The sequence below is a fragment of the Aptenodytes forsteri genome, unplaced genomic scaffold (genome assembly GCF_000699145.1).
Source record: "Aptenodytes forsteri isolate BGI_AS27 unplaced genomic scaffold, ASM69914v1 Scaffold92, whole genome shotgun sequence".
Lineage (NCBI taxonomy): Eukaryota > Metazoa > Chordata > Aves > Sphenisciformes > Spheniscidae > Aptenodytes > Aptenodytes forsteri.
In genome coordinates this window covers 2,120,713-2,140,384 of record NW_008794581.1, presented here as the reverse complement: position 1 = coordinate 2,140,384, position 19,672 = coordinate 2,120,713, and the positions used below count along the sequence as shown (strand labels likewise).

At 34.4% G+C, this 19,672-nt stretch overlaps 1 protein-coding gene across 1 annotated transcript in view; it reads left to right on the top strand.

Annotated features, from left to right (window-relative positions):
* Positions 1 to 19,672, top strand: part of CWC27 (CWC27 spliceosome associated protein homolog) — a 124,044-nt gene that overhangs the window by 80,197 nt on the left and 24,175 nt on the right. Inside the window, 1 exon segment of the mRNA XM_019470253.1 lies at positions 5,505 to 5,695. Within this exon segment, the coding sequence (XP_019325798.1) occupies positions 5,505 to 5,695 (191 nt within the window).

Below are 19,672 nucleotides of genomic sequence, written 5' to 3'. Positions count from 1 at the left end.
ATGCTGAGGGCTCCAGAGCTGGACGCAGTACTCCAGGTGGGGTCTCACCAGAGCAGAGTAGAGGGGCAGAATCCCCTCCCTCGACCTGCTGGCCACGCTTCTTTGGATGCAGCCCAGGGTACGGTTGGCCTTCTGGGCTGCGAGCGCACATTGCTGGCTCATGTCCAGCTTTTCCTCCACCAGTACCCCCAAGTCCTTCTCGGCAGGGCTTCTCTCAATCCCTTCACCCCCCAGCCTGTATTGATACTGGGGGTTGCCCCAACCCAGGTGCAGGACCTTGCCCTTGGCCTTGTTGAACCTCCTGAGGTTCAACATGGGCCCACTTCTTGAGCTTGTCCAGGTCCCTCTGGATGGCATCCCGTCCCTCTGGCGTGTCGACTGCACCACTCAGCTTGGTGTCATCTGCAAACTTGCTGAGCGTGCACTCGATCCCACTGTCTATGTCATTGATGAAGATACTAAACAGTACTGGTCCCAGTATGGACCCCTGAGGAACACCACTTGTCACTGATCTCCATGTGGACATTGAGCTGTTGACCACTACTCTCTGGATGTGGCATTTCATTTAATTTGTATAACTGAATTGGAAAATTAAAGACAGAATGAAGTATTATCAAAATATAAGAATTGTTCAGGGATATCCAAATTGGATGTGGAATAAAGTCACACTGGGAATGAAACATTCTGGTTTAAAAGAAATATGAAATCAGTGAAAAAGAAAAAGGATATGGCTAAGAATGTGTCAAATTATGATACAGATACTGACAAGAAAAGCCAAAAGAGTCAATGAAATATTGATGACATTACCATGATGCGTAAAGTAAGCAAGGAGGCATTTCTTAAACAGTTTAGATTAAAAAGGAGGGAGGAAAAAAATGCCAAGATAGCTTATATGTTAAGTCATCTGCTATATTAAGATGGTAAAATAATTATATATAAAATGAAAAATTATTTAATAGGTACTTATGTTCTATGTGTGGAAGAGTGGAATAAAACGTTCACATCCATTAAAAAGTGGGAAGTTGGGCAGCATCTTTTAAGATTAAGCCTTTTCAAATAACAGGCCTAGCTGACTTAAGTCTGAGAACTTTGGTGAAAATGCAATGCTTTTTCCTGTACTAGCATTCATTTTTAAAAAAACTGGAAAACTACGAGAATTCCAAAGAATAGAACTACTATTTCAGAGTCTAATTGTGGCAAAAGTTATGATGTAGAGAAACAAAGACAGGTTAGACTTTCTTCACTCCTAATCAGATATAACAGAATGCTTTGTTTGGTACACGCTTCAGCAAAAAAAAAGACTAAAGTTGTAACTAATGCTGGTTAGTGTGATTTTTGTAGGTAGTAGATAACTATGTTGCCTTTTGGGGAAACTGGAGGGAGGGGATGATACAGGTTTAAAAAGGGTTGACTTTTTTGATTTATAAAAATAACTGAGTTGGTACAGTGTTGATAGTACAGGTAGATTTGTATCAAACATTTGTTTAAAAGCCACTGACATTCTTATTTTTATTTAAAAAGTCTTTATAAGAAAATAATATAGTACATGAGAACAGACCATTACAAATAATTTGAATTTAATACCGAAGTGGTCACAATGCAATAAAAAAAATACAATTGGAAATCAGAGATGCAAGTTGTAGCTGCAGGATAGTACAACTGCTGAATGACATTTTGGAGAGAAGTGACTAAGAGGTGGGTTTAGAGTCATTGTGGAAAATAATGTGAGTGCTCAGTGCAGTGATGACCCTGTGTTCCTTGGTGAGTTAAAACTAAGGTACCAAGTACACCATCAGCAAAGCCCTACAGGAATGTAGGAACCCATCAGTATGTCTGATTCTGAAGTCCACATTCAAAAGGATTGTGGAAATACTGCAGGGAGTTCTGAAGTAGACAGAAGCGATTAAAGCTAGGAGAACATCCTTTCCTTTAAAAAGAACTCTTTAAAAAGTATAAATTAGTTAGTCTGCTAAAGAGAAGCCGGAGTGGTGACCAAGATAACAGTGTGGAGGTGTTTGTTGATCATGCATTCAAATAGTTTACTAGGAAAGCTGATGCCTTCACCATGCATGGTGTCTTTAGGGTGTAACTAGATTTCAGCCTGAAGTTACCCAAGTTCTCGTAGCTCCTAGATTCTGGAGTTCCTGTCAGTCCTATCAAACTGATGCACAATCCTATCAAACTGAGCCACAGTTGAACCAGAAATTCAAAGGGATTCCTAGACTTGATTTCACTAGAAAATTTCTAGATAAAACATTTTTATTTGTTCTCAAGAAGTAATCTGAAAATTCTGGAGTTACACAGTTTGTTCTGAAACCATTTGGCTAGATTCTTTTCAATTTTCTGCAGAATGAATATTCAGATTTCAGTCAACTCTGATATGAGTAGGAAAAATGAATAATTCTTTTGATATTCCTGTTTCATTCTAGTTTTAGGCTTAAATGGACAATTTTTGGGTTTTTCTTTTTTCTCATAGTGCTTCTTGGAGCTAAGTCTCCTAGAGAGTTTTGGCAATGTTACTTAGAAAAAAAGAATATGATCTATAATTCTTGTCTTCAGAAACATTCAATATATAATTTATTGTATGCATGCATGCATATACACACGCATATACACACACATATACACAGTTATTTCTTTGCTTGATCTTGAATATGGAACAGATGGTTGAGACAGTTACGACCATTGTGCTTGGCCCTAGAATAGTTTAAGCCTATAGGTAAAGTTGTTTAACAGCTGTTATCTTTAAGGATGTTCCAACTGCAGTCAGAAAAAGATACTGAGGGTTATGTAGTTAAGAGATTGTAGTAATTATAGAAAAAATAATTAGGCTAAGCTACCTCAGATAAAAGGTTAAAAGCTGTTGTTTACATATAAGCTAGTGCTAGCCAGTATTTGGAAAGTTATGGCTTTCATTTACTATAAAATGTATTTAACTTTCAAAAGCTATTAAAAAAAATCACTGGGAGTAAGAAATTTGGTCCATATTGTCTAGTTTTAGAAGAAATTTCTGCAAGGTGGAATCCAGCTTGGTACTTAAGCAATTTCACTGAAACGTTCTTCACAAACTGTGGAGATAAAAGATTAGTATCTTAAAGAATGAGCTATTTCTCTGTTTTCAAAATATGAAATTTAGCAAGGAAATACTTTTTGGTTTTGTATGCAATATTGGCAATGCGATTTCAGGAAGAAAAAAAGCAGTTGCGTGTCACTTGTTTGTTTTCCATTTGTGCATTTTGGCCCTTCAAAATGGTGGTAAGTAGGCAGGGGAGGAGATTACACCTGCTCTGGAAGTACCTCTCTGCATTGAGGGAGGGGGGACAGCTTCCGGGCTGCAGGAAATGGCAAGAAGAGGAAGGAGGAGGGAGCAAGAGCAAGAGGAGAGCCTGCAGCATAGCAGCGGGACTGAGAGCAGTGAGAAAAGCATGGAGCAGATAGAGCTATGCCTCTGTAGCAACAGAAACGTTCCAGGGACAGGAGGCAACTGCATAATTGGCTACAAACCAACAGCTAAGTTATATGAAACCTGAGTGCAGATCTACTGCATGCAAAGACCTGTGCTTCAAAGATGTAGGGGGCAGGTACAGACTGATTTGTAGTCCCTTATTTTGATTCTGTTTTTCCTCGTCAATTTGACATTTTCCTGTTTACAAAAAGTCAGTTATTTCTAGTTCTGTTCCAGTAAATCTGGCTTGCGAGTATAGCCTGGCTTTCCTATCAGTCAGTTCTTGTGGCTTCCTCTTTAGCATGCAGGCTTTCTGGATTACCTTTCTCGTCAACCTAACTTGGTAAAGTGAGCCTAGGAATAAAAAATATAGGAAGTGTTGACTCTATAAGGAGCCAAGTATCAAAGTCCTTTATTGACCTAGTGCTGATCATAGAAGGTGCTTGAAAAAACATTTTAGAATTAAGCTGTCTAGGGTTGTCACTAGCTAGTTTGTTCTTCATTCCACAATAGCTTAAGATAACTAAGAGAAAAAGTAAGTGTGTCCTTCTTACAGGAAAACTTCTGATGTGCTTGGCTCTGTTACTCCTAAGTGCCATTTGTAACCCCCTCTTCCTGTGTTGCTGTCACTACGTTCTGGCACTCTAATATTTTAAACGTATAACTTTTATTGACATGTATGTTGTTCCTGCTGTACAACTTCTATAAGAAAATGTTGCAGTATACTAGATTAGTGTTGTACTGCGGCTTGCTTACCATACTATCCCCAATTTATATAAAAGCAATGGAGTTACTTGGGTTAAACATGTTTCTTTATCCCTCCCCTATGATTTTCTTCTCAGGACAGAAAAGTAGAACTGTAGTCTTATGTAAAACCTGTTAATCTGGCTTAGTGTACCTTCTGCCATGCTGCTGAAAATTAAGACCTACTGCTGTAATTGATTGATTGAGTACCTTTACAATGGCAGTCTTCTTTTTCTAGTGCTTTTCACAAGCTCTGTATATGTGCATACACACAAATGAAAATGAAGTTCAAAAGAAGTCATCACCCCACAATTCCAAGTCTTTGCTTAAAAAAGGCTGTTGTGTTGTGAGTAATGGTATTACAGATGAGAACTGAGGTACATAAAACAGCTGCAGGGAGATGCATGCATGCCAGATTCCTGCATTGTAATAATTTCTGCTATTCATTGACTCTGATGAATACTAAATGAATGAGAACTTAATTTTTTTTGAAAAAAAAGTGGGAAATACAGATTCTAACACCAGAAAAACTTGAAGCAGTTATCAGTTCTTTTCCACTGGTAACCATTAGACTGGCACAAATAGGCATGAGCTGAAATTCAAGAAATTCCATTTAAACATACAAAAGAGTTTTTTTGCATTGAGGGAGGTCAAGCAGTGGTTGTCTGGAGAGGTGGTGGAGTCTCCATCTTTGGTATTCAAAACCTGACTGGACAATGCTCTCAGCAACCTACTCGGTTTGGCCCTGCTTTGAGCAGGGGAGCTGGACTGGCTGATCTTCAGAGGTCTCTTCCAACCTGTGATTCTATGAAGACAGATATTTCATTTGATATTGGCACAATGACTTGCAAATTTTGGTTTCTTCTTTCTAGTGTTATCGCCTAACTATTTTTTTGTAAACTTTGTAAAATGAAATGAATTGTCATATCTAATAATTTATGCTTACATACATATCATGTCTTTGTCACTTAACAACCACATTGCCTGTCCGTCTAAGAAATCCAAAATGCTAAGATTTGTTACTTCAGTAAATGGAATTTTAGAACACATGTAATATTTATTTGGCAGTGCCTCTGTTTCAAATGCTCTTTGTGTGGTTCTCATGGTTAAACATTACAATGTTAAATTAAAAATACAAATAGTTTTTTTTCATTTTATTATTCACGTCCTTGACATATTTCTAATGGGGTCTTAAAATAAGTCATCTGTTATGTTCTTTTGTTGTCTCTGCTAATGAAAATATGAACTTTCTTAGGTTCTAATTTATTTTTAAGCCATGTTCCTAGCATCAGTGAGTTCTTTTTGTTTATATCAGAGATTTACTGCCCATTAACTTTGATTCTGTTTCTCCTGACTGGCTTTACATTCCCGGAAGATTAAATTCTTGTAATTATTTTTCTCTTTGCAGCGAGGAGCTACGGAAAGAAGCGCGACAGCTGAAACGTGAACTGCTGGAAGCCAAGCAGAAAAAAGAAGAAAGAGCTTTAAAACCCAAAGAAAAGGAAGGTAAGAGTATATTATAGCAGGTGTTGTGTAGATCTCCAGTTAACATTCCAGTTTTAAAGGTTTTTAGCAGTTTTGTGTTTCATGTGGATAAATGTGGACACTATATTGTTAAAATGTATATTTAATTCCCCCCCCCCCCCCCAAGAAAATTAGTTTTCCTTAAGAATGGTAGTAATGTAAGGATGCCAGTATGTAAATAAATTGTGCAGGTAGCATTCGTTCTTTCAAATGAGGTAGTATTTGTCCTTCCAAACATTCTTTAGTTACATCTGTGTAGTTGGGCAAGCTTCTGGATTTGAAATGTCATGGCATATGATTGAGTTCTTTGGTGGTGACATACCTGTTCTGACCTCTGACTTTGAAAGTCTTCTTGACATTCCGACTTTGAAAGGTACTTAAATGCAAATGGTTAACTTTGAACTCAAAGCTACTGTCTTCAAATTTTTATGCGTCTTATGACACCAGTGGAACTCAAATTCAGAAAGTCAGTTCCATGTTTATTTTCCATAAACCATAGCAAAATGGGATCTTCAGATGCCCACTTCTTTGTCAGACAAATTTTATATTCTATTTCTTTCTAAATGTGCATAAATTGCTAAGTTTATAATAGTATGTAAGGTGTGTGTTTTAGTGCAGGTGGATGTAACACCCTTTATTAGCTGAACTGAAGAAAAAAAAAGGACTGGTTTTTAAGCACTCTGGAGTTGCTAGACACATTTCTGGAGTGGATTCTTGGTCCGGTTCTCAATACCGTAAGAAATCTGGAAAAAAATACAAAATGATTAATAAAAATTTCCAGATGACACACAATTTAGAAGAGTGATAGAAAGTATAACATCATTTTTAGAAAAACTCGTGGACTCTCTTGAATAACAGGTGAGCTTGATCAGCAACCAGTTGGGCAAAATAAAGCATACAGTATCTTGAACTTGTATATGAAATCTGGCACCAAATTTTACAAAGTAGTGGCTCTGAAAATGTTCTAGGAATCGTGCTCAATCACTGAATGAATATAAGCTCTCATTGGCAAGATAATGAATGCTGTCACTGGCCATGTAAAAAAAGAACTGCAAGTAGAAGTGTAGAAAAGGTAAAGAGTAGTCCTTATGTACATTATATGATAAATGATATTGAATAGTGCCGTGTATGGCAGTTGTAATACTATCACATAAACATTATCCCTGTTCTGGTGCCAGTTAAGTCAGAGGACTTATTGTGGAGTAATTTGAATAAATCTTGGCAAGTTAACGAATGCTGGCCATGGCCATGTAAAAAAAGAACTGCAAGTAGAAGTGTAGAAAAGAGTAGTCCTTATGTACATTATATGATAAATGATATTGAATAGTGCCGTGTATGGCAGGGGATAATATAAGCTCTCATTGGCAAGATAATGAATGCTGTCACTGGCCATGTAAAAAAAGAACTGCAAGTAGAAGTGTAGAAAAGGTAAAGAGTAGTCCTTATGTACATTATATGATAAATGATATTGAATAGTGCCGTGTATGGCAGTTGTAATACTATCACATAAACATTATCCCTGTTCTGGTGCCAGTTAAGTCAGAGGACTTATTGTGGAGTAATTTGAATAAATCCACCTTTACAGTGACAGACTAAAGTAATACTTGGGCAATACTCATAGTTACTACTATGGTACAGTTTTGAAGGATACCTTTTATTCAAGGAAAGGGAGCTTATATACCAGGGTGGTTTGTTTTTTTACTTTCTTTGAAATAAATAGCAGGTAGGAGATAAACCTTTTGAAAGTCTGTAGGTAACAGCTAATGGTGAAAATGATCTTGAATAATCTTGGGTTTGCTTTTTGTGATTACTGTCAGAGCACAGGAAGGGGTCTGTTCCAGTACCTGTTGAGAAAGATATATGGCAGGAAAGAACCTATTCAACAAGTTCTTGGAGTACCTAATTAAAAATTCTAAAAATAAACATGTTCTAAAATTTAAGACAAAATTAAAAAGACATTAAGTGAGATGCAAATGGTGAAGGGCAAAATGATTAATGAAAATACAGTAACAGGAGACAAATGAGCAAGAAGAGAGTTGGTTGTCTTTGGCTAAACAAAGAGGAAATAAGCTTGAATGCTTGTTTTCACTCTGTCTTTAGCATAGTGGTCAACTTTGATCATATGGTTGCATATGATCAGTGACATAGAAGGAAGCATTCAGGTACAGAACAAGCATATAGAGACTACTTAGATAAATTAGGTGCATTAAAATAATTTGAACTTGATGGCATTCACTGAAGCGTATTAGGGAGCTGGCTAAAGCAGTCCCAGAGACATTAATATTAACAAAACGTTAACAAAATGCTTTAAGAGAATTGTTTGTAATCAAACTGGACAGTGGGATTCTGGGAATCTGTTTATTAGTGATCTGGAGAAAACAACAGATTACCTTTATTAAATTGGCAGACTAAAAAAAATATATGGGGCAGGGAAGGGGAAGATGAAAGAAAAAAATAAAGAGAAATGCAAACTTATGTGCTAAGGTTGCATTTTCAGATGCAGTTGTTAAAGTGAAGAGGTGAGTGGTTCACTCTCTTCCCTTCCACTAGTCCATGTTGGAGCTTTTACTGATCTGACTCAGTTTAAGTTGGAAGAAAAATGTTCCTTTTTTTCTTTGGTAGGATAGTTTTGTGCTGGTTTGGTAAATTGAGTCAGTTCATAGAAGTTAAAAGCCAGGTCAAGGTAAACAAAGTATGTTTACCTTGGGAGATCTCGGGGGAAACGATTATTATAGTAAGTGGTTTGCGTATCGCTCACAAATTGAGTTGCACAAGCACAAGATGTTAGGTTGTACTTAGGCAGCTTAAAATCTAGGAAACATAGTAAGTAGAAAGCTGAGAGCAAGTTGATAGTGCCATGCTATTGAAAAAGACTATAGTGTACTGTAAAATATATAAAATGGACTGTTGTATGCAAGACATTCATTTTCTATTGAGCCTGAGCAGGTCTTCAGCCTGAATCCTTTGCCCAGTTTTGGCGGTTGCACTTGAAAAAAAACATACGAGACATCTTAAGGGAGCACAGAGGAGAGCAACAAAGGTGGTTGATGATCTGGAAAGCATAATGTTTGAAGATTGTAAGAATTGGGGCTGTTCAGTTTAGAGAAGAGATGACTTTGTAAAAGGAGACATATTAATGATCATCAAGAATGTTAAAGGCTACCTTGGAGAGGGAATTATTCTATGTAATCCCTGTGGAGAGGACAGGAGATAATAAGGTTCAATTGCAGCTAAAGAGATTTAGGTTAAATGTTAGGGAAAACTTCCTAAAGATAAGTATTGGAATAGATGACCTACAAAGTGGAACTTTTCAATAGCAGATTAAGCAAATACTTCTTAGAATTGATGTAGAAGAGATTGATCCTGCCTTTTGGGAGGGATGGGCTTAGATATTCTGTTTTTCAAGATTCTGTGAAGCACAACTTAATCAAAAGAAAGGTAAGATGTGACCTGAAAGAAGGTTTTGATGGGGAGGAGAAACTAAGCATCTTGTAATGGTGATAGTAGTTAGGTGGAAGTATTACTAAAAGTGTTGTATTTACTATCACTGTGAGTCTTAAAATCAAGCAGTTAAAATAAAGGTTTGGTTGTAGGTCTGCCAAAATATTTCAGTAAGGCAGTACTCTCTTTACATTTTGCTTTCTCTTTAAATAACTTATTCTGGTTATCTAGTGAGTTATTTTGTCTATACCCTGAAAAGAGAAAGTCAATATCCTAATGATGTTTCCCTTTTTGAGGAAGTCTTGCACAAAGAAAGGTAATTCACCGAATGATCAAAGGAAGTAAAAAGTTTTCTGGTGGTAGAGAATCTACCATTACAAAATCCACAGCCAAAGAATAAATGTAAAAAACTTATTAAACGTAATATGGTCTTGAAGGAGAGGAAACTGTTCCTACATTTAGCTAGAATGAACATGTAGTGCTTAAAGGTGCTAACTGAAAAGCAGATGGGAGATTTACTGTGTAAATGTTATATAATTTGGATTATAAAGGATTCTAGATTAAACGTAAGAACAGCTTTAATTAAGAGATGAGTTTATGACACCAGACATTTAAAATTGATCAAAACATCATTGTGAAATGTCAAAATTTACTGAGCATTACCACACGGGCTTTTCATTAGACATTTAATTGAAAAATACATTCATGGTCCTCTGTCTAGCTGTGGAGGCATATTGACACTGGTAGCATAAATTAGCCATAAAGTTGCCATAAATACCATGTATTTTGACACCAGAATTTAGTAAAACCAATATAACAAATTTTAAAATGTTAATCATTTGAGAGAAAGCATGTAAACAAAATATGTAGTTGTGATCATATTCTCTTCTGTGAATAGCTAGTTTTGCCAAAAGGGATGGCCCTGTAGGATAAACACAAATAGTCTTTGGGAAAAGGTTTTGTTTATAAACAAATAAAGTTTGTAATCTCCCATTCCTGCTTCTAAGGGATTTCTGTGGTGTCTAATAAAATCCATATACTAGCAGGTAGGTAAATAATCAAAATTTACTTTTTTTGGTTTTCTTCATCCATGCTTTAATATTTCTTCTACCTCTAAATCCTTCTTCAGCTCTCAGTTTGGATATTTTTCAGAGCCAGCAGCAATCAAAACAGAACAAGGTAGAGATTCAAGCTTAAGTAAATTTTTTTAATCTGTACTTAAAAGTTCAGGAGTCAGATTATCTTTGCTAATTTATCAGGACAATAGCTCACTTGTCATTATTGCCAAAATTCAAACTAAGAGGGAGGAACTGAGCTTTTAAATAAAGGAGAGATTTTAAAATGTAGAGTAAGTGTCTTTTGCAGCATTTTACAGGTCACATTGTGTATGTCATTTGAAGTATCATTTACTGTCTTTAGTAAGTAGATTATTTAGTAAGGAAGTATATTTATTTAGTAAATGAATTTACTGTCTAAATTTGTTTAGTAAGGAAGCTTTCTGTCTTTACGGAAGCAAGAATAACAATAGCATATTCTGTGCCTTGGGATGCTGGGTCCGCATTTGTAACATACAGGAAAAACTAAGATTCTAGAAATACATTTTCGAATTTTCAGGGGAAAAAGAAAGTGTTTTGTTTTTCTTATTTAAAAGTAAATAAAATGTATCAAAGTATCAGCTACACCAGAATCCACCTAATGTTCTCAAACATTAACACTTGATGATCAAATAACATGCTTAAATTATTTGTAATACAAAAATAATTAGGTGATGAAACTATCTAATGTTTTCCTGTTGGCTGCCTTTGTCTCGACTGATGTCAAAAATTGTTAAAATGCTGGCAGCATCAACTAGCACTTGCTAAATATCTCTTCCTATAATGCTGTCTTTCTGATTAGTTACTATGATGTATATTAAGTTTGCTAGTATGAAGTTTAAAATGTTCAATTTTCACTTCTGGATTCTACCCACTGCATTTTAAAAGTCATTCTCCAGATGTCCTCACAAGCCTATCAGTTTGTTGTCATTTGAATTGTACAAAATTTCTTGTCTGTATGGAAAGAATAAGTACAGTTGCATGATAGGTATGTTTCTGGTAAAGGATGAAAGAACTTGCAGACTTCAAGAGTACCTGGGGAAAGTTGAAATTTTAATAGAAATTTTAAGTAAAGGGTTACACCTACATTAGTGTTTTACCGCAGACCAGATGTGCACTTTTGGAGGAAGCCACGCTGGAAGATGCATTCCAGAAGCACAGCTGATGAGCTCCAACTGATAGTCTGAAATAGAACAGCCCCCAAAATATATAGTGAGCGTATCAGGGCGTCAGCATAACAGTTTTGGTCCTGTTTCATGGTGGTGTTGGGTAATGTTGAAGTAGCCAAAGTTTTCCTGTCTTTTATGAATTTCAGCCTTATAACTAGAGGTGACCCAAAGACAAAAAAGTGATCCAGAGCTAACTGCCTAAATTTTTAAAATGTTTGAGTCTGTTTGCATTTATGACAAAGCTTTTATTTTCATCATGGTTTGTATGGAGCTAAAAGCAGTTTTCTGAAGTTTCCCTTTTTCACTCTAGCCAGATACTCATATTTTTTCTCTAAAGTCTGTTGGAACATTTCAGTTCTGAAGCATCAGCTTTGTAGATGATACAGATTAATATTTAGAATATATGTTAGATTAAGTAGCAGCTTGTGACTGCTCACCTAATAATACTGCTGTCTTGTAGCCATTTTGGAATAGTAATTTAAGAAGCATAATTTCATTGAGCAAAGGCCTCTAAGCTTCCTTAATAATATTAATTGTGAAAACACTTAGAGTTGTAAATATTTGTAAGTTTTTATAAAATTAGCATGGTGTTGTATCTTAAACTTCACTTTGGTCTGTGTGATGTCACCTCACTATATTGTACTTTATAGTTGTTCTGTTACCAAAATTGAAACAGGACTGAGATTTACACTGGATCTTATGACCATGGAAAAACATTGTTAGAAGACTATGAATTTATTAATCATCAAGAAACAAAAGCAAATGTCACTAAATACTAGATTCTAGTACAGGAATACTAGATTGGGGGAGGGAGGAAAAGGTGTGGAAAATGTCATTGAAAATAAATTGAGAGTCATGTTGGGATGTTAAAAGCCTTAGTATTAAAGAAAAATAATTTCACACACAGACTCGTAAAATAAAGAAATTGGGAAAGCCACAATAGTGAAAGATATTTCAGGTTTGTACTGTAAAACAAACTGAACATGAATTTACATTGTGATGTGGCTGTGATTGCGTGGTCATTGCTACAAAGGCATTAACTGTAAAAGCACAGTTGTATTATTGCACTCGGTTCCAAGTATTGTACCACCAAAAAAGATACTGAACAATTGGATATGAATGGACAAAAAAAACCCAAAACTAGCAGAAGACTAGGTGAACTAATTTATTAGGAGATACTTGAAGATATGCCTAGTTTAGGTAGGGAGTAGGATGGAAGGCTGGAATCTTAAGTATTTAAAGATGGTAAGTGAAAGGAATGAAGGATACCTTTACTGTGAAACAGCCATTTACAACTGAAGAATAACAGGAGAGACTTTAGAAACACTTTAGTTTGAATATAATGAAATCTAACAGCAGTAAAAGTGTTGTACCTGAGCAAGTAATTTTGCCCCAAAGTTAAAAGCATTAATTATATCTCACTTGGTCGTTTTTTGTTTATTGACCTGAATTTTCATCAATGCAATAGAGCCATCAACATGCAAGACAGTCTGCTAAATGTGTAAGAGTTTACCTGTTCCAGATTATTTTACATATAAGAAATTGCATATATTTAAAACAGACTACTATCAGGAAATGAATGTGTATGTAGCAGGAGATTTTTCCATTGTTCTTTGCCTAACCACTTGGGGAATGTGGGATAGAGAGTGAGTTGTGTCATGCTCTATCAGGTATGTCTATGCAGATGGCGCAGACACTTTCACAGTGTCTGCCTATGCTCTGAGCTGGCTGCATTAGGAAAAAATGCTAGTTCAGAGGCTACGTAACTGCATTGATATGATTCTGTGCTTGATTAATAAACACTGCATCTCAGCCAAAACTTGCAACTGTAGCAGGAGAAATTCACTGAAGACCACAGAACTGTGAGAATAAGGCTTAGGTCATACTGGACTTTCTGCAGGATCAGGGTTATTTCTGAGTGGACGCTAATGAACAGGTGGCGACACGACACATCTATTTTACATCCATTGGGAAATCTTTATTAGTATTGGTATCACATTTATATGTGATGTACGACTACTTCAAATTGTTCATGTTACATATTATGCCTACCTAATTTTTTTCTGTATTCAGAGATTAAAGTAATTAAGGAAGATTGGGGAGTGAAAACTTAAGTGTTAGCATTGTTTCAAGAGGACAGAGAAAAAAACTAATTCCCTCTGTACATGTTTGATTATAACCAGCCTTCCAATTTGTGAATAAGATTGTTGACTATGCCAGACTGCTGTCAAGACCTTACTTTAAATAAGATGTTTTTCTTTTATGCGACATTTGCTGTAATGATGCCAGAAATTACATCAAACACTATAATTTGAGTGCTGAATTACTTCAGCATTTTGAAGTACTTAATCAAATATTTGAAAAGGATACACTTTTCAAAGTTCTATAGTGTAAACCTGTGAATATACTTCAATGAAATTTGCTTTAGACAAATACCATCTGCTCAGTTGTTTAACTATACGTTGGTTTTAAATAATAGTAGTATTTAAGAAGTAGTATTTTAGTTTTTCTTGTTAGAACATTTTTGTAAACTGTCTGATAATCTGTGGATGATGAAATTTAATTGTCACACATGAGAAAACAGAAAAGCTATAAAATACTATCTGAGCAGAGAAACCTCACAACTAATGTAAAAACCAACATTCAAGTGTAAGAATTCTATTGAGGCATGAAGTATTTTCTGCTTTGTTTTTAATTGTGACATGGGAATCAAATTATTGAAGTGTTTAGAAAACTCTCAAAATCTAGCAAGGATGCCCATTTAAGATTATGTTTTATTTCTGTTTTATTATTAAGTTTGGGTAATTTCAGTGGCACTTAAAGATTTAAGTCCTGTCTTACACAGAAAGATGCTTTCTTGAAGTCTGAGACTTTAACAGAATTGTTCACGCTTGAGAACATCACGAAAACAGCAAAATCAAAATTTTGGTGGTTTGGTAATTATGCAGCATAAATACATTAAGTATGAAGATTTTGCAGTATATACAGTATAGCTGCATTGTATCAAAGTATGCATCTTGAATGTGTCACTTTCACAAACCTTTGTTTTCTTCCACTATTTACATTTTTCTTTCTCATTTAATCTCATAAAATAATATCCAGCAACTCTATTCAGTCTCTTTCCTGCTAAAGTGAATGCTTTTTCCTCTTGTCTCTCTCTGCAAAAGAAAAGAGGACAAAAACCTCACTGTAAGCCAGCTTTGATTTTAGTAGTAAACTTAAGCATATGCTCAAAATCAACTGACATTAGAAAATTAACCATGTTTTAGACTGCGACTGTGTGCCTAAAAGCTACCAAAGTTCTGAAAAGATTCACTAGAAACTTCCACTGTTGCATATTAAAGTTTACACTGTTTTACAAATCAGTGGGCTCTGCTCTTTCAAAGAAATGTTTTGAAGCTCTGGGAATTACTTCTAAGATTTTATATTTGAGTTGGCTAAATGAACTAGTAAGTTTGTTCTAGAACTGTTGCTTTTTTCACTGTAGCAAACTGAAAATCCAGTAATCAGTCCAACCCTGGAAGCTCATTCTGTAAGCAAACCTATTCAGTTATTCATGGTTAGTAAATATTTCCTGACTCTTACCTAACTTGTAAGCAAACAGTGGCTTTTCAGGAATTTAGGCAGGCCAGAGCTATAGTAACAGTAACTGAAAAGTAGTTAAAGGTGCAAAGAAAACCACAAGAGCAAACTGAAAATCCAGTAATCAGTCCAACCCTGGAAGCTCATTCTGTAAGCAAACCTATTCAGTTATTCATGGTTAGTAAATATTTCCTGACTCTTACCTAACTTGTAAGCAAACAGTGGCTTTTCAGGAATTTAGGCAGGCCAGAGCTATAGTAACAGTAACTGAAAAGTAGTTAAAGGTGCAAAGAAAACCACAAGTAGAATTAGTCTTAAACAAAAATATACTGGAGAGTATGTTATAAATTCTTTCAAGCATAACATTATTTCATATTGTATTTTCTGGTGTATTCATTTTTATACTACTTTACAGTAAATTAATGTTTTTATTTTCATAGACATAGTATTTAATGGTGGAAGAAATTTTTTTCCTGGATTCTGGAAGAAGTGTGTTATCTGTTTTGGATCTTAATTACAGAAAGTGGCTTTATGTTCTCCATCTGTCACTTCTGATAGGAATTCCATTTTAATTCATGAAATATTAAGGCATATCAGAATTCCTTTTGTAATTCATAAGGGTTTTGTTTGTTTTGGAACAAAATAGTTTTTCTTTTCAAGATTTGAATCTCATTAAGGTTTTTAAAATCAATACTGCATATCTCTATAATTCCAGAAGAATGCAATATAAACTGAATATTGATGAATAGCTGAAAGTGGAACGTACTGCACAAATACAGGAATGTGTTTTAGGCCTCTATTTTAATGCACAGAAACTTTCCGTCATAACTTCTTTCATTTCAAACAAGGAGTTGTCCAGGATTTTTCAGTTTTTTGTTTGCCCCTTTGGTAGTTCATCTAGCTATACCATGCATTTCTTGACATTTCTGTCCAGTAGGTCTTCTATCATATGAAATGTGTCACCTGAATTGCTAAAGAATGCATTTAAGATACTGACGAAAGTTAATGGGTCCACCACATTTAAAAGATATACAAACCCTGCTAAATAAAGTAGGCTGCCTTTTAATACAGATTTCTTTGTACACTCTCTTTGTTATCTTACCTTGGTTCTGCATGAACTCATGATTATATATGCAAAGTGCATTACAAGAGTTAATGGGATTACTTTTGTGAAGTTCAGCATATCAGGAATGTTTTGCAATGTAAGATATTTAAGTCTATTTGTGTAAAAATCTTCATGCTAGCTGTACTTCATCAAAGAAAAACCATAAACCAAAGTTCTTTCATTGATCCTTGTCAGCACTGTGGGCTCTTTCTTTTTTATGGTGACATTAAACCTTCAGAAACAGCATGTATTTTTCTCTGTCACAATATATATTGTTTCTGCCTTTCTGAAAGTTAGTGTGTTTCTGGTAATACTTTCAGCAAACCACACCGCTTCTTTTTCCAACAAATGTTTTACATGCAGCTTCATTATCTCTTTCTTAAAAAGGAAACAAAATATCTAAATTTTATACAGATTCTACCTCCTTTATTACAAGGACAGTCATTATTACAAGGTTTGTCATGACTGATACAAATAACAAAATGATAAAATAACAAAGTTCATACTGTGGAAAATTGTATGCATACTGACAGAAATACATTTGTCTCAAATTGTACCTTATCTGTGCCACAATTAGTGTACGTGCTAAGCCAAAGTTACCCCACCTGCAATGCTAAAAATGAAGCCTGGTCATTAAGGCCAATATGAATGTCAGCATAAGCAGTGATCGTACTTTTCTGATCTACCGCAGTCAGCAGGGCTAGAACTCATACTTCTTGGTTTTCATAAAGTGGAAGATAAAATTCAGTTGCAGTTTCTGAAATTGAGCATGTCTGATGCAACTTTTGTTGAGTGTTTATTATGCTGTTAAATTTACCAGGTGCTTTAGGAATTAAGCTTAAAACTACTTTATCAAGCTTTCTCTTCTGCACCACTTCCTATTTAGGGATTGATCCAAAACCATCCAGACTGCCATTCAGTTCAGTTCAGCACCCATGGATCAAGTTCTCATGTCTTTATTATACTTTTGCAATATTGTAGTTAAAAACTGACATCATTTGAACTGTTCCTAATTTAAGTGTGAGCAAAATAAACCCTTCTGGGGTTTTTGGGGTTTTTTTACATCAATTTCTTCCTTTCTGGTTTAAAGACTTCTGAATCTCCTCCTTAGTTTCAGGCTATCATTGGAAACCGTGTCCCAAAACCAAAGTTTTAGGTTAGATTACACCATCAGGTTGGCATCTGTTACTCCTTAAAGGAATATTTCAGGATAGAAGAATATCTGAAAGAAAATAAATTACTTAAATGCTAAAGTTTTTGTCACAGTAAGATGAAGAATCTCTTGGCAGTAACTCAAGTTAACTGAGGTAAGTAGCAATGTACTTAAAAATTCTGTTAGAAGTAGGATAAAGTGTATTTTCAGTAAGGAGGTTGTCTTTTTCTTTTTTTTTTTTTTTTTTTTTTTTTTTTTTTTTTTTTTTTTTTTTTTTTTTTTTTTTTTTTTTTTTTTTTTTTTTTTTTTTTTTTTTTTTTTTTTTTTTTTTTTTTTTTTTTTTTTTTTTTTTTTTTTTTTTTTTTTTTTTTTTTTTTTTTTTTTTTTTTTTTTTTTTTTTTTTTTTTTTTTTTTTTTTTTTTTTTTTTTTTTTTTTTTTTTTTTTTTTTTTTTTTTTTTTTTTTTTTTTTTTTTTTTTTTTTTTTTTTTTTTTTTTTTTTTTTTTTTTTTTTTTTTTTTTTTTTTTTTTTTTTTTTTTTTTTTTTTTTTTTTTTTTTTTTTTTTTTTTTTTTTTTTTTTTTTTTTTTTTTTTTTTTTTTTTTTTTTTTTTTTTTTTTTTTTTTTTTTTTTTTTTTTTTTTTTTTTTTTTTTTTTTTTTTTTTTTTTTTTTTTTTTTTTTTTTTTTTTTTTTTTTTTTTTTTTTTTTTTTTTTTTTTTTTTTTTTTTTTTCCCCCTCACCTTCCTTACTGACAGAATGTACACAGCAACTTGTTCAAACTAAGGAAAAAAAATCTTTCTTTGTCTGATCCTATTTACACTTTGTGATGGGATGCCTCTAGGGCACAAGTGTGCAAGATCCCTGGAACTTAAACTAGCATTTTCTGCTTCCTGCAATACTTAAATAAGGCATTTAATTGTTATTTCACTGCTGTGCATCCATGTCATGTTTCATTCATTTTTGTCTGAATAAATCCTCTTAGATTAAGGACTTTGGAGCTTAAATATTTTGATACTGACGTAATGATCCTTATGCTTTTGCTGGATCAGCAAGCAGGACCTAAGTTTGTCAAGCTTGATGTGAAGGTCAAGTCCATCATACAGTGCTGTGGCTCCTCTTTTTTCCAACTCCATTGCACAACATTTGGAGGGGCTCTGGGATGCTGACTGGGAGGTATGAAGTAGTAGCCAGCAATCTATTTTTACATTTTAAAAGGGGTTTTGCATTTTAAAAGGGTTCTTCCCACAAACAAATCTCTCTTCCAGATGTTGTCTTTTTCTTGCTAATTACCTGAGTTTATTCATGCAGACATGAAATAAATTTATCAAAGAATTGGCAGTTATCAAAACTGAGTATTTTATTTATATTAAAAAATATACACTGTGGTTTTGAAATGATTGTTTGGAGTTTTCAAAAGTTTTAAAATGTGTTAGAAACCCATTGACTTAGGGACTCTTGAAAATCCTTCCTGTTGTATTACTTGCTTTTAATGTGGAGTAATACGTTGTAAGACCTCATGGAGAAAACCAAGCATGTCTTTAAGTCATTTTAATGAAAGGTGCAGAAATATGATGCATACAAGTGCATAACAGTTTTGGTTGATTTACTCTGAAGTTAGTTCAGGTGGATCTGATTATCTTTTGTCTGGCTTATGAAAAGGGTTTCCTAGGAGGCAGAGAGAATGAAGTTGAGGATTAGAAAAACTCTGACAGGCAAAGACCCGAGAAAACAATAATCTCAAGAGAAGGCTTAAACTGAAATTTAAATTATTTGTGTTAACAGTGAGTGACAACCATATGAGTGTGATAAAAATACACAAACACACAATTGCAGGGGAATTCAACCTATTTGTATGAGAATTATATTTGAGCTGCACTAGATTAAACTAAAATCTTAGTCAAAAGACATGTATGACTAAGGATCACATCTTTAAATTTAGCATATGTATATCGAAGTTTGGATCACAGGTTTAAATGTTTATGGCCAGCTTGAGACTGTCATTTTCTTAAGTTTTCAAGAACACTCTTCTCAGTTCTTTTGCTTGTCATAGATGGGCAATTATACTTATCATCAGGTAAATGGGATTCATTTTAAAGCACCCCTTTAGGTAAGTGTCACCTGAAAGGTTGTTTTCTATAAAATAGCAGGTGTTTTTGTAGTTCAAAAGGCTAGAGGCTAAATGTTAGTAAAACAAGGCAGTATGTTGTTTCCACACAGCCAAAAAGTTTGATTGGATACATGCATTTATGCAAAAACTAGTGTTTTGTCTTCACAAGGGGTTGGTCTTTAATTAAGAATGGGGTTTTTTATTAGTAGAAGAGGCTGAGGTAATAGGGGGAAAGATGGAGCTGAGCCATTATGATTTGTAGTTTTATACTGTACTGTTGTGGTTTAACCTCAGTCAGCAACTGAGTACC